The 12,796-nt window shown below is 51.3% G+C and overlaps 1 protein-coding gene across 6 annotated transcripts in view; it reads right to left on the minus strand.

Annotated features, from left to right (window-relative positions):
- Papln (papilin, proteoglycan like sulfated glycoprotein) overlaps positions 1-10,517 on the minus strand; it is a 38,292-nt gene extending 27,775 nt beyond the window's left edge. For 4 of the 6 annotated variants that reach the window (XM_005072699.4, XM_013115390.3, XM_005072698.4 and 1 more), the window contains exons 1-2: positions 4,450-4,565; positions 2,111-2,164 (exon numbers count right to left, since the gene is read on the minus strand). In XM_005072699.4, the coding sequence (XP_005072756.1) occupies positions 2,111-2,158 (48 nt within the window). In that variant the 5' untranslated portion in view covers positions 2,159-2,164; positions 4,450-4,565. Of the gene's footprint in view, positions 1-2,110; positions 2,165-2,307; positions 2,630-4,449; positions 4,566-8,621; positions 8,705-10,474 lie in introns of those variants that run through there. The other 2 variants (XM_040742783.1, XM_013115387.3) reach the window with 2 other exon arrangements.
- Positions 10,518-12,796: the final 2,279 nt, after the last annotated feature.

Genomic DNA, 12,796 nt, shown 5'->3' on the forward strand with positions numbered 1-12,796 from the left:
TTCTAGCTGGAACAGAACCTCTAGGCTTTCCAAACCAGTGAACCAAAATGCTCAGGTATTCTGGCAACAAAATGTAAACTGGATTTATTCGGCTTGAGTTTCTTTCTTGAAGGGGAGAGCTACTTACTGTGTGGTAGGTGTTGCGGTAAATTCCCAGGCTGGGATTCTGGCCCATGTGACCCTAAGCCTTGCTACCCTGTGGTAAGTACAAGGGTGTGGCCCCCGTGGGCCTGCCGCCCTCACATGCCTGTCGAGTGTTGGCCCTCCGGGGTCTGGTTTGGATGCTTGTCTAGGCCCCTTGGTGCAACAGTCCCCAGAAATCCAGCTCTTCTGGAGACAAGGCAGGGACAGCCCATGTGTCCAGAGTTGGGGGTGCTCTGGCCATGGAGGCATTCTAGGATGTCTGAATTTAGGGCCACACTGCTGCCATGCGCCTTTACAGACCGGCACCTGTAGCCAGAGGTCTCCTACCAGTGCATGGGTAAAGCCTGGTCTGTACAATACTGAACCACGCTCCCGGCACCCTTCCACACACATCGGGTCACGAGCAGTGTGAGCACATTCTGTTCTCCGTAATTATCTAAACTCCAAGCTGTGTGGCGGTAGGAAGCCAGGAGCTGGTGTGGCCCGGCCCTGCCCGGGGCCTGTTCCCGCCTGCCTCCTGCTGCTGCTCTCAGCTCCCCACCCTTCTGTCTCCAGCTCCCACTCCAGGCTCAGGAGTCCCTTTCCTGCCCATTCCAGAAGACTCGGTGCCTGCTGTGCACCAGGGTGTGCGGGAAGGAGACTGAGACCAGGACTCACAGCTGCGCCTTTAACCATTCATCTGGTCACTCTGTCTAGTCAGCCCCGATCAGGACCCGAGGCGGATCCTGCCACGGTAGAGGGAGCTGAGCTGGGAGTCTGGATCACACCTCTCCATCACACAGAGGTCAGGGAAAGACCTCATCTTGGCCTTTCATGCTGGAGGCAGACGGCCACTCAGCCACAAGGAAGAAGGGAGCTTACAGGATCCAGTGTACTTTACAATCATTGGTTCATCTGTGAGACGCCCTGTGGCATGGTGGACATTAGATTCAGGTGACTTGGGTGGTCCATCTTTGGCTTGGGGAATGGGTTGGAATCAAGCAAGCGGAATGAATGGAGCGGCTCTAGGACTCTGGGATTTTACCCTGGGGTTTTGATGTAGTCATGGAGACCCCCCCCCAGGCTGGCACAGGTGGCGTGTGAAAAGGGAACCAGGAAGGGGCTTCGGTCCGCCAGCTGCCTGGCATGCCTATGTGTCAAAGAACAAGCTTTTGGGGGACTGCCCAGTGTCTACCACTGATACCCACCCTGCCTGCCTTCCTCATTCTCTGCCCATATCACCACAGAGGAGGCACTGCCCCCTTTCCTTCCCAAGGCAGCGTCCTTCTCGGGGGATGGGCAGGGCTGTGGTCTCCCTGGTACAGAGATTTCAGGGTGGATTACCTCTGTGCTCTCTGTTCTGCCCAACACCCAGCTCTGCAAGTCCTCTGCTCCCCAAGGGTCTCTGCCTATCCTTAGGAATCCAGGGAGTCCCATCCCTGGAGCTCCCTCACCAAACAGTGACCTGATTACCCCTCAGTTTCCAGAACCCACCTTCTAGACCTGCACCCACCTGACGGCCACTGTCACCTGTAGCTCAAATCAAGCCCAGATGGACATGAAAAGCCCCTGGGTTATGCTAGCCACATTTCAAGCGTGTAATAGGCACATAAACATAGCAGTGGCCCACTGAACTTCAGAGAGACAGGGAACATCCCAGCCACCTCCTTCAGGCAGGATTGTAGTGGGCTGGTCTTTTCTCTTTAAAAGGGAGGAGTGGCAGTAAGTATTTTGTGGTGTCAGCCAGGCCCAGGACTGTACCCAATCCTGCAGACTGCCCCTTTAAGAAACTAAGCACCCCAGGCAGATGCCCTGGGTTTGTGAAGGAGCAGGAGCTCTGCAGGCTCAACTCTCCTATGCCTAGTCTTCCCCACCCATCCACCCCACCTCACCCCCTCCTGCCACACACAACTGCCTATCTCCTACCCCCCTCCCCCACAACTCCTAAATAAAGGAGCTTCCCAGGGCCTGATGGGGTTGCACTCACCCAAGACCCTGGGGTGGAGACCAGCAGTAGGAGAAGGAACAGCTGCATCCCTGCCTGCAGGAGAAGTCACGGGTTAGAGCCAGAGCGGCCACCACAGCTGCCCAAAGTGGTGACTCCTGCTACGTGGGCGGGATGTTCCTCCCACGGAGACTGGGTCTGCTGGGAGCACCACAGTGACAACATGTCACGAAACTCACACACAAGGGAGAGAAGGCTTGGTCGGCAGCAGGCAGAAGCACAGGAACAAGTCGTTTTGGAATTCCGGAGGGGGAAAGAATGGTTAAAAATATTGCTATGTTGTTGAACTAAGTGAGTTGGGAATCAAAGTAAGCAGACCGTTAAACTCCGTAAGGAATTAAAAGGCCATTTCATCCCATTTAAAAACGACTAATGAAAATAGATTTGCTGTCAGTTTTCATCACTCAAAGTGTGTGTGTGTGTGTGTGAGCATGTGCATGAGTGTGCAGGCGTGTGGAGATCAGAGGTTGATGGTGGGTGTCTTCTTCAGCTGCTCTCCACCGTATGTTTTGAGACAGTGTCTCTCTGAACTTGCAGCTTTTTCTGCAAGGCTGACTGGCCAATGGGCTGGAGGGATCCGCCTCCCCTCCCCTCCCCCCAGACTGGGGGTTACAGAGCACGCTTTACCCAAGTCATAAGGATCTGGGTTCAGCCCTGCATGCTTGCACAGCAAGCATGTCACTGACAAGGCATCTTCCCAGCCTCACCAGAAAATATGTGCAGGGAAAACTGTGTCTGTGGATAGTTTAAAATTTCAGTTGCAGGGCTGGAGAGATGGCTGTTCTTCCAGAAGACTATGGTTCAACTCCCAGCATACACATGGCAGCTCACAGCCGTCCATAACTCCAGTTCCAGAGGCTCCAACACCCTCACACAAACATACGTGCAGACAAAACACCAATGTTCCGTTAAAAAAAAATCAATTGCAGCCTGGCGGTGGTCTGCAGAGCTAGCACTACATAGAACCAACCAAAGCTAAGTAAAGAGTTGCTTATCCAGATGTGGTGGAGGGTGTGCACCTTGTAATCCTAGCCACTGGAAGGCTGAGGAAAGAAAGAATACCACTAGAGCCCAGGACTCCAAGACCAGTCTAGCAAAAAGGCTAGCAAAATTCAACTGCTTTTAAAATTTAAGTGCAAGCCTTGGGATGCAGATCATGCTCAGCTATGCTGGGACCCCTATTTGGATCCCCAGCACCCACCATGTTCCCTCTTTCCCCCTCCCCTTCCCCCTCTCCTCCTACCCCCCCCCCCCCCAGTATTCCATTTTTAAACCTAAGCCAACCTAGGGAAGCTTCCTTCACCGTCTTCACAACAAGTGTGTGCACCCCCAACCCAGAGTTGTATGCAGGGTGTGCACACACATGTGCGTTCATGGTAGTGGTATGCGCACGTGTGTGCAGTGCCGGGCGTGCTTACATGTGTGCACATGTCTCTATATGAGAGACACGTAAGCAGCGAGGAGTTCAGTACAAGCGCTGACAGGTATGTTTAATATTAAAATCTGTAATGCTACCGATGTTCTGAATTCTTTTGGAATAAAATGACTTGCGGTCATTTTATGTGAAGTACAGCACACAAAAGCCACGTTCAGCAAAGTTTACCCCGTACTCGGATGGAAGTAAACCTCGGTTAATTTGGCACAAACAGCAAGTCATTCTTATCAGCAGATTCCTGGATTCAGCAACACCTCCTGAGGGACCAGGGTTTGTGGGCACAGCCGCGATCAAGGGCTGGTGAGTGGGCGGGGAGGTGGATGAGCTTCCCCAGAGGGAGGCTGAAGAACGGACTAAGGAGTTCCACTCACTGCAGGCACAGCCCTGGCCTGTGACCCTGATTCCAAAGTCCTGAGAGATTGACAATTTCCTTCTGGCAAATCAAAGCCACCCCAGAGTCCAGCAGGATGACTCTCCAAACGTCGCATCCCCACCCCTGGCTGTCCCCAGAGGCCCTGAGAGTTCCTTGGGGGCCCTGGGAGCCTGGCAGGTGCTGGCTGAGGCTGGGCTCTCCGAAGCATGTCCCCAGGGGGTGCGTGTGGTCTGCAGGCTTCACCGGGACTGTGCCCCGGAGCGGGTGGGGTGGGTTGTAACGCTGTTCTAGGAGTGAGCAGTCGAATAGCAGGGGACCTGGCCACCCGGGGCCCGACACTACATGGAGCTGAGACCCTCCTCGGAGCCCACCTAGGCCACCGCACAGATGGAGACGGGGTCTCCCGTGGGCCTTTCACTTCCATGCCACCGCGACCTGCCCGAGCCAGGAGAGGCAGATGCCCGGGGTGTGCCCTGCCCAAGGCGCCCGCTTGCCTCCCGCTTGCCTTCCTACCTGTCTGGAGGAGCCCGGGAGCTGCCCTGTCAGTGCTCAGACTGGGTCAACCTTTCCAGGACCGACAAAAGCCAGGAGAGGCTGGACTTTCCCTTCCCGCTGCTCTGCTCGCTGGTTTCCTCCCCGCCCTGTCTTCCCCCACCCAGTCTGCTGACACCCACCTCCAATCCCCGAAGGAGCATAGTGCCCCCACCGAGAGGCCCCGGGTGCCCAGGATTGCCCCGTTTCCTCTTCTTGGGTTCCTGCCAAGGCTTTGCTTATTCTCAACTCTGTGGGCTCCGGGTCTTGGGTCTGTGCCAGCCACCTTTTCAGCCCCACTTCCCCTTGTCTAAGCCCTCCAGATCTTTGCCAAAACCCCTCCTCACTACACCTACCCCACACCGGCACACCTGGGTGTCCAGCTGCTTTCTGAATTCTACACTTGGGCTACAGTTTTCACACACACACACACACACACACACACACACACACACACACAGCTTTCCCTATCAGTTTGAATTTACACCCGCCCCCCCCCAAACTTCTCCAGGTTCTACTAATCCCTTAAAACTCTCTGGGCTGGCATGGTGGCCTTTTAATCCCAGCACTTGGGAGGCAGAAGCAGGTGGATCTCTGAGTTTGAGGCCAGCCTGGTCTACAGAGTTCCAGGACAGGCTCCAAAGTTACAGAGAAACCCTGTCTTGATAAACAAAAACCAAAAACAACAACAACAACAAAAAGAAACAAAAACCCCTCTTTACCTTTTGAGGCCTCCCTACCCACTCCATCACTGATTCCAGCTGCTGCGGTTGTGTGTGTGTGTGTGTGTGTGTGTTTGAGGTTTTTGGTTGGATTGGAGGGGGCTTTTTTGTTTTGTTTTTTCAAGACAGGGTTTCACTGTGAAGCCCTGGCTGTCCTGGAACTTGTTCTGTAGACCAGGCTGGCCTTGAACTCAGATCTGCCTGCTCTGCCTTCCGAGTGCTGGATTAAAGGTGTGCTGCTGCTGCTGCAGTTCTAATGGAGAATCAGAGTAAAAATCTGTCACCTGGAATTAGCTATGAGTTGGGCTGGGTAATGCCAGCGTATCCATTGTGGCTGCTACCCTGGACACTAGTTAACTTTGAGGTAGAGGCTCTTATCGAATTCAATTGTGGTGAATTTAATTTCCTCCTGCTTTTATACTCCCCCTACATGCCCCCCAAATTAAGATATTCCTTTCCTGAAAGCTTAAAGAGTACACTCACCCCTAGAAAAATGCCCTGACTCCAGGCCTGTGGAGGGCGCAGAAGCAGGGATCCTTTGCTAATACTGACATGGTCACTTCACTGGGCTCAGACAGACAGAGCAGTTTGCAACAGAGATCTCCATCTTTTTGTTTGTTTTTCGAGACAGGGTTTCTCTGTGGCTTTGGAGGCTGTCCTGGAACTCACTCTGTAGACCAGGCTGGTCTTGAACTCACAGAGACCCGCCTGCCTCTGCCTCCCGTGTGCAGGGATCACCATCTCAATCAGGACTGGTCCTGTGTTCAGACTGGACTGAGTAAAGCATGAAGCTCTATACACACGCACATACACATGCACACATACACATGCACACGCACAAACATACACCAGTGCAGGAGTAGGGCAGAGGTTTCAGGGCCCCAGGAAGCATAGCAGCAAAGACAGTGAGACCACTTAGATGCTCCCTAGAAAAGGAAAATGTTTCTTCACTTGAAAAATCCCCACCACTCCCCCGCCCCCATCAGCAGGACCTTTCTGGATGTGGTCAAAAGTCCTTGTGGTGTGGGAGGGAAACGCCCCTCCCCCTGAGGGCAGCTAAGGAGCAACCTGCCTCTGGTTTACTTTTCTGGCCCCTTTTCAGACGCCTGGACTTGGCTCTTTTGTTTCGCTTTGGCTTTTTGTTTTTTTTTTTAAAGATTTATTTATTTATTATGAACACAACATCCTGCCTCCATGTATGTCTGCACACCAGAAGAGGGCACCAGATCTCATTACAGATGGTTGTGAGCCACCATGTGGTTGCTGGGAATTGAACTCAGGACCTCTGGAAGAGCAGTCAGTGCTCTTAACCTCTGAGCCACCTCTCCAGCCCCTGTTTTTTTTGTTTTTACAAGACAGGGTTTCTTTGTATTGTTTTTGAGGTCCAGCCCAGCCTCGAACTCACAGAGATCCGCCTGCCTCTGCCTCCCAAGTGCTGGGATTAAAGGTGTGCACCACCACCGCCCGGCTTAGTCTGCTTTTTTTTTTTTTTTTTTTTTTTTTACAGAACCCAGGATCACCAGCCACACAGAATGAGCTGCCTCCCCCATCCATCACTAATTAAGAAAATAACAGTATATTTTCTACTTTGAGCCGGGCATAGTGGCACCTCTAATCCCAGCACTTGGGAGGCAGAGGCAGGTGGATCTTTGAGTTCTAGGCCAGCCTGAACAGGATTACTATCATACAAAATGTTCACTACAGCACGCTGTATGCACCTGTTCCAAGCCCACCCCCAGCCCCTGATGCTTCCAACTCAGTTACTTCCTAGCCTGTTGGTCTTGTCAACGAAGGAGCATGGAGGTCTTCTCTCTCTCTTTTTTTTTTTTTTTTTTTGTTTTTGTTTTTCGAGACAGGGTTTCTCTGTGGCTTTAGAGGCTGTCCTGGAACTAGCTCTTGTAGACCAGGCTGGCCTCGAACTCACAGAGATCCGCCTGCCTCTGCCTCCCGAGTGCTGGGCCACCAACGCCCGGCAGTCTGTGCATCGACTGAGTAAATAAAACAGCTGAGACCTACCAGGCCGTCAATAAAGTCAAATGACTGAGTGAAACCACGTGTGTGGTGGAGAGGCTGCTGGGATATCTCCAGGTGTTCTTCATACATTTACAAACACCTCTCATGCATTCGCGCACAGATTCGTAGTTAGTGTGAGTCCCGCCTTCTAGCCTCTTGGGCTGTACCGACAAAATGGTGCGAGACATGGTGCCAGATGCTGTGCGGCTGTCGCCCCCCAATCCAGGTCTGGATTCCTGGCCCTCACCTCTGTTGTGTAGAGGCTTCTGGAGCTACAAAAGCAGAGCCTGTTCAGAGCAGAATCGAAGAGCGGGCGTGGCCTCTCCAACCAATCACTGTTGTAGAGAAGAACTGACCTACTAAGTCACCAAGACCTACGGAGCAGTGTTCAGCCTGGGGTTAACTGGTGCACATAATGTTTATGAAGATTCCAGAAGAGGGGACTGGGGAGGCAGCTCACTGGCTAAGTGCTTAAGGGTGAGATTCTGAGTTCAAACCCCAGGACCCACATGCAAAACTTGGGCCTGAAACTTCCAGCACTGGAGGACAGAGACCAGAGGATTCTGGGGGTTCACTGCCCAGCCAGTCTAGCTGAAGCAGAGAGCTCCAGGTTCAGTGAGGTGGTGAGCAACTGCGGAGGAGACCCTCAGTCTCCGGCCTCTACCCATCTGCACAGAGAGTGCACGCACGCACACTTGCACTATTCACAAAGAAAAGATCCCCGGAGAAAGTGTAAAGCCCACCTCACCATTTTAAATCCCGATGCGCCAACACCAGGCCTCCCCCTGGAACGCCTGGACCCCTCTGTCTTGGCAGGGTAGCCCGGGATGGCAGTGGGTAGCCTGGGATGGCAGTGGGTAGCCTGGGGTGGCAGTGGGTAGCCTGAGAGGCAGGCAAACAGTGACATGGCCTGTGTGTTACTGTGGGAAAGACGAGTCTCCTCCTTCAGTGGCAATATGACCAACACTCAAAGTGCTTTTGACAAGTACTAACCTAGGACAGAAGTTGGCACCTCTGCCTTTGTTTTGAGCCTATCTCCTGACTTTGTGTCAAATTCTTGCTTACTTTCTTATATATTTTATTTATTGTGTATACAGTCTTCTGCCTGCATGCAAAGCAGAGGGCACCAGATCTCACTCAAGGTGGTTGTGAGCCACCATGTGGTTGCCGGGAATTGAACTCAGGACCTCTGGAAGAACAGTCAGTGCTCTTAACCGCTGGGCCATCTCTCCAGCCCCAAATTCTTGCTTGCTTAAGCGAGTGGGCATCACTTAAGGAGTGTTTGTCTCAACACCAGTGATGCCCCAGGGAGCTCATTCCATCCCATTAAGGCCTAAAAACCACAGATGAGCGTAAATGCAGCGTTTTTACTACCAACTTTTAAAAAAATTCATTAATTGTATGTGTGTGTAAACTCACCCGGTATCACAGCATGCCTGTGGAGGTCAGGGGACAACTTTCAGGAGCTGGGTCTCTGTTTACTGCTCTTGAGGAGGCTGGACCTGGGAGAATGAAGCGGAAATGAGATGGACTAAAGTTTCATGCACTTGCCATCTTTATTCGGAGCATCAGACAATTTATACCCCAAGGGTTAAGAACGGTCACCTGGGCAAAGCCCTCATGAGTTCAAGCTGTGTGTAACCAATCACAAGGACAAGCTGCACATGGGAAAGACATGCTTTTCCAAAGAGGCTCATAAGTAATGATAGGCAGCTGTACAGATTGACCTGAGGCAGATTCACACCCGTCTGCTTCACCAGGGAGGCTCACACAAGCACGTTGTTGGTTGTTTGGGTTTATTCAAAACTGGCCTGGAACTTGATCTGTAGTCCAGACTGACCTGGAACTCAGAGATTTGCCTGCTTCTATCTCCAGTACTGGGAATACAGGTGTACCCCACCACCGCCTCGCTCAATTTCATATTTTGAAGAAACTGAGGTCACAAGACTCTTGTCTTGGTTTCATGCAGTTTTCTCACAAGCACTCAGAATTCCCCTTGCATGGCTGCATTCTGACAGGTCGCAGGGTCGAACTTAGGTTACCAGGCCGGCAGCGAGTACCTGGCAGCAAAAGCGATGTCTCTGGCCCCTTACATCAGATTTTATAGTGTCGTGTTCTAGACTGCCCACCCCCAAAAGGTGTCCTAAGCCTACGCTTATCTTAACAAGAAGGATGGAGCCTCGATGGGGCAGCTCTCAAGGATAGCGAGCCCTATGCTGGAATTTCTCATGGAACCTCAAGTGAGAAGGAACACTTTTTTTTTTTTTTTTTTTTTTTTGGTTTTTCAAGACAGGGTTTCTCTGTGGTTTTGGAGGCTGTCCTGGAACTCTCTTTGGTTTTACGAGACAGGGTTTCTCTGTATTGTTTTGGAGGCTGTCGGCCCAGCCTGGCCTCGAACTCACCTGGAACTCTCTTTGAAGACCAGGCTGGCCTCGAACTCACAGAGATCCTCCTGCCTCTGCCTCACGAGTGCTGGGATTAAAGGCTTACGCCACCACGGCTGGGCTCATTGTACAGTCCTGACGATCTGAGATCATGGTCCCAAGACCTGGCTGTGACTGGGGCTCTCCAGTAAGCGCGCTGCTGTCCCACCCCGGCCTTTCCTCTGTTTAAAGTGGAGCCCTCAGTTAAAGCCCTGAGGACATACCCCTTTGTGGGGTCCATTTCCTAGTGTGTGTGACTCAGTAACCCTTCTAGTCTCCTCACTCCCCTCTTGAGCTTCACACAGGTAACGAACAGCCTGTTGGGACACCCAGAGCTACAACTTCATCAGCAATGCTCCCCCTTGACCCTCAAGGGGGAAGAAATAGGAAGGGAGACCTGGCTTCCACAAAGCTCACACTAGCTGCTAAGAGAGAAAAAAGCGTTAGCTGGGTCTCAGTGGCTAAAGGTGCTTTCCTCAGCTCAATCCCCGAAACTCATGCAGTGAGCAGGGACCCCACTCCTCAAGTCACCCTCTGCCGGCCACACGTGTACAAACATACACATGCACACACAGGCATGCACACACGACAAATAAATACATAAATAAATGTAACTTGAAATTTTAAGGAAAACAAAAACCAATCTTTTCCTTCCACCCCATCCCCTCCACCCCCAGACTTTGAGCTTAATCCCTCGCCTCTTGCTCATTTCTGCCGACTGTGGACCCGCTGTGCCCTCCCCGTGCTGGGCAGGAGATGCCAACCTCAGCTCCCTGCAGTCACAGGATCATGAAGCCAGAGCACCCAGATGTCTGGGAGGATAGGATGGGAAACACAGCTTCCACTTACCATATTTTTAGAAACTCGCAGTTCTGCCCGATTCCCAAAAGTAACTTGAGTGTCTTTGTGCTTCTTCTCTCTCCCTCCCTCCCACGCCCCTCCCCTCCTCCCCCCTCCTTCCTGGGCTCTGGGGATGGAGCCCAGATTCTACACTGAGCTACAGCTGCAGCCCGACTTCGTTCTTCTTTTTTTTTTTTTTCCTTTTTCTTTTCGAGACAGGGTTTCTCTGTGGCTTTGGAGGCTGTCCTGGAACTCCCTTGGTAGTCCAGGCTGGTCTCGAACTCACAGAGATCCGCCTGCCTCTGCCTCCCGAGTGCTGGGATTAAAGGCGTGCACCACCAACACCCAGCTCGTTCTTCTTTCTAAATATTCTTTAACTTTAGAATCATTGGAACCTGTTACCCTGAACCCTACTGTATGTGCATACTTATGCAGTTGTTTATTTGTTACCCTGGACCCTAAAGTATGTGCATACTTATACATCTGTTTGTTACCCTGGACCCTACTGTATGTGCATACTTATGCAGTTGTTTATTTGTTACCCTGGACCCTAAAGTATGTGCATACTTATGCATTTGTTTATTCGTAGTGCTGCAGGTCAAACTTTAGTTCCTGAGCAATCCAGCGAATTGCTTGCTCCACCACTGGCTTCACCCTGACTATTTTTTAATCTTTGTTATTTATTTTGTTTGTTTTGAAAATTTGTTATGTATATATGTTGTGCTTGAACATCTGTCTATGTGCTATGTTCCTGCGGTGCCCACAGAAGCCAGAAGAAGGCGTCAGAAACTCCTGGAACTGGCATTAGAGCCAGCTGTGAGCTGCCGTGTGGGTGCTAGGAAGCAAACCCAAGTTCTCTGCAAAAGCAGCAAATGTTCTTTCTTAACCCTCGACTCACCACTCCTGCTCCTGTTTGTTTATTTCTCTGCAAAAGCAGCAAATGTTCTTTCTTAACCCTCGACTCACCACTCCTGCTCCTGTTTGTTTATTTTCCCCAAGAAAGGGTTTCTCTGTGTAGTCCTAGCTGTCCTGGAACTACCTCTGTGTAGTCCTAGCTGTCCTGGAACTACCTCGGTAGAATAGGCTGGCCTGGAACTCACAGAGATCCTCCTGCCTCTGCCTCTGAAGTGCAGGGATTAAAGGCGTGAGCTACCACTACCACCGCCTAGCTAATTGGTCATTTTTGAGACAGGGTCTCATGGATTCCAGGCTGGCCTTGAACTGCTATTAACTAAGGATGACTTCGAGCTTCCTTTTAAAAAAAGAAAGAAACAAGGTTTTTTTTTTAAATAAAGATTTATTTATTATGTATAGAGTGTTCTGCCTGCATGACAGAAGAGGGCACTAGATCTCATTACAGATGGTTGTGAGTAATCATGTGGTTGCTGGGAGCTGAACCTGGGTCCTCTGCAAGAGCAGTCAGCACTCTTAACCTCTGAGCCATCTCTCCAGCCCCCAAGAAACAAGTTTTATTTTATTATGTTTTTGAAATTATGTATGGGCTAGAGAGATGGCTCAGCAGATAGGAGCACTGGCTGTTCTTCCAGAGGACCTGGGTTCAATTCCCAGCACCCACATGGTGGCTCACAACTGTCTGTAACTCCAGTTCCAGGGAATTCCACATTCTCCCACAGACATACATGCAAGCAAAACACCAATTCAATAAACACATAATCAAACCCCCAAACCATTAAAAAGCAGTTGTGGGGGGGGAGGGGGCAGGAGGATGTGTACAACCATTAAAAAGCAGTTGTGGGGGGGGAGGGGGCAGGAGGATGTGTACAACCATTAAAAAGCAGTTGTGGGGGGGGAGGGGGCAGGAGGATGTGTACAACCATTAAAAAGCAGTTGTGGGGGGGGAGGGGGCAGGAGGATGTGTACAACCAAGCACATGAGCGTGGTGCTTACAGTGGCCACAAAAAGGTGCTGGACCCCTTGAAACTGGAGTTACAGGCAGGGGTGAGCTGCCCAGCGTGGGAGCTGAGATCTGAACCCAGGTCCTCTGGGAGAGCCGTGCACACTCTTAGCCACTGAGCCATCTCTCCACTCCAACTCTGGGCTTCTTGATCCTCCTGACTCCACTTCCTGCACGCTGGTTACAAGTGTTCTACCGTGCCCAGCACGGTGCCATCCTGGGAATCAAACAGGGCCTTGTGAATGTCACACAAGCACTGTGCCAAACAGGCTATATCACAGCCCTCCTTTCCATCTCTCAACGTTTAGTCTTTTGGATAAAGGATTAAGCAAGCAAGTCTATTATTCTCATGGCTCAAACATTTCTTAAAACAATGACTTGCAAAACGTGTGACGCTGAAAACTACTAAAAATAAT

Source organism: Mesocricetus auratus, unplaced genomic scaffold (assembly GCF_017639785.1).
Source record: "Mesocricetus auratus isolate SY011 unplaced genomic scaffold, BCM_Maur_2.0 Super-Scaffold_15014, whole genome shotgun sequence".
In the NCBI taxonomy this organism is placed as follows: domain Eukaryota; kingdom Metazoa; phylum Chordata; class Mammalia; order Rodentia; family Cricetidae; genus Mesocricetus; species Mesocricetus auratus.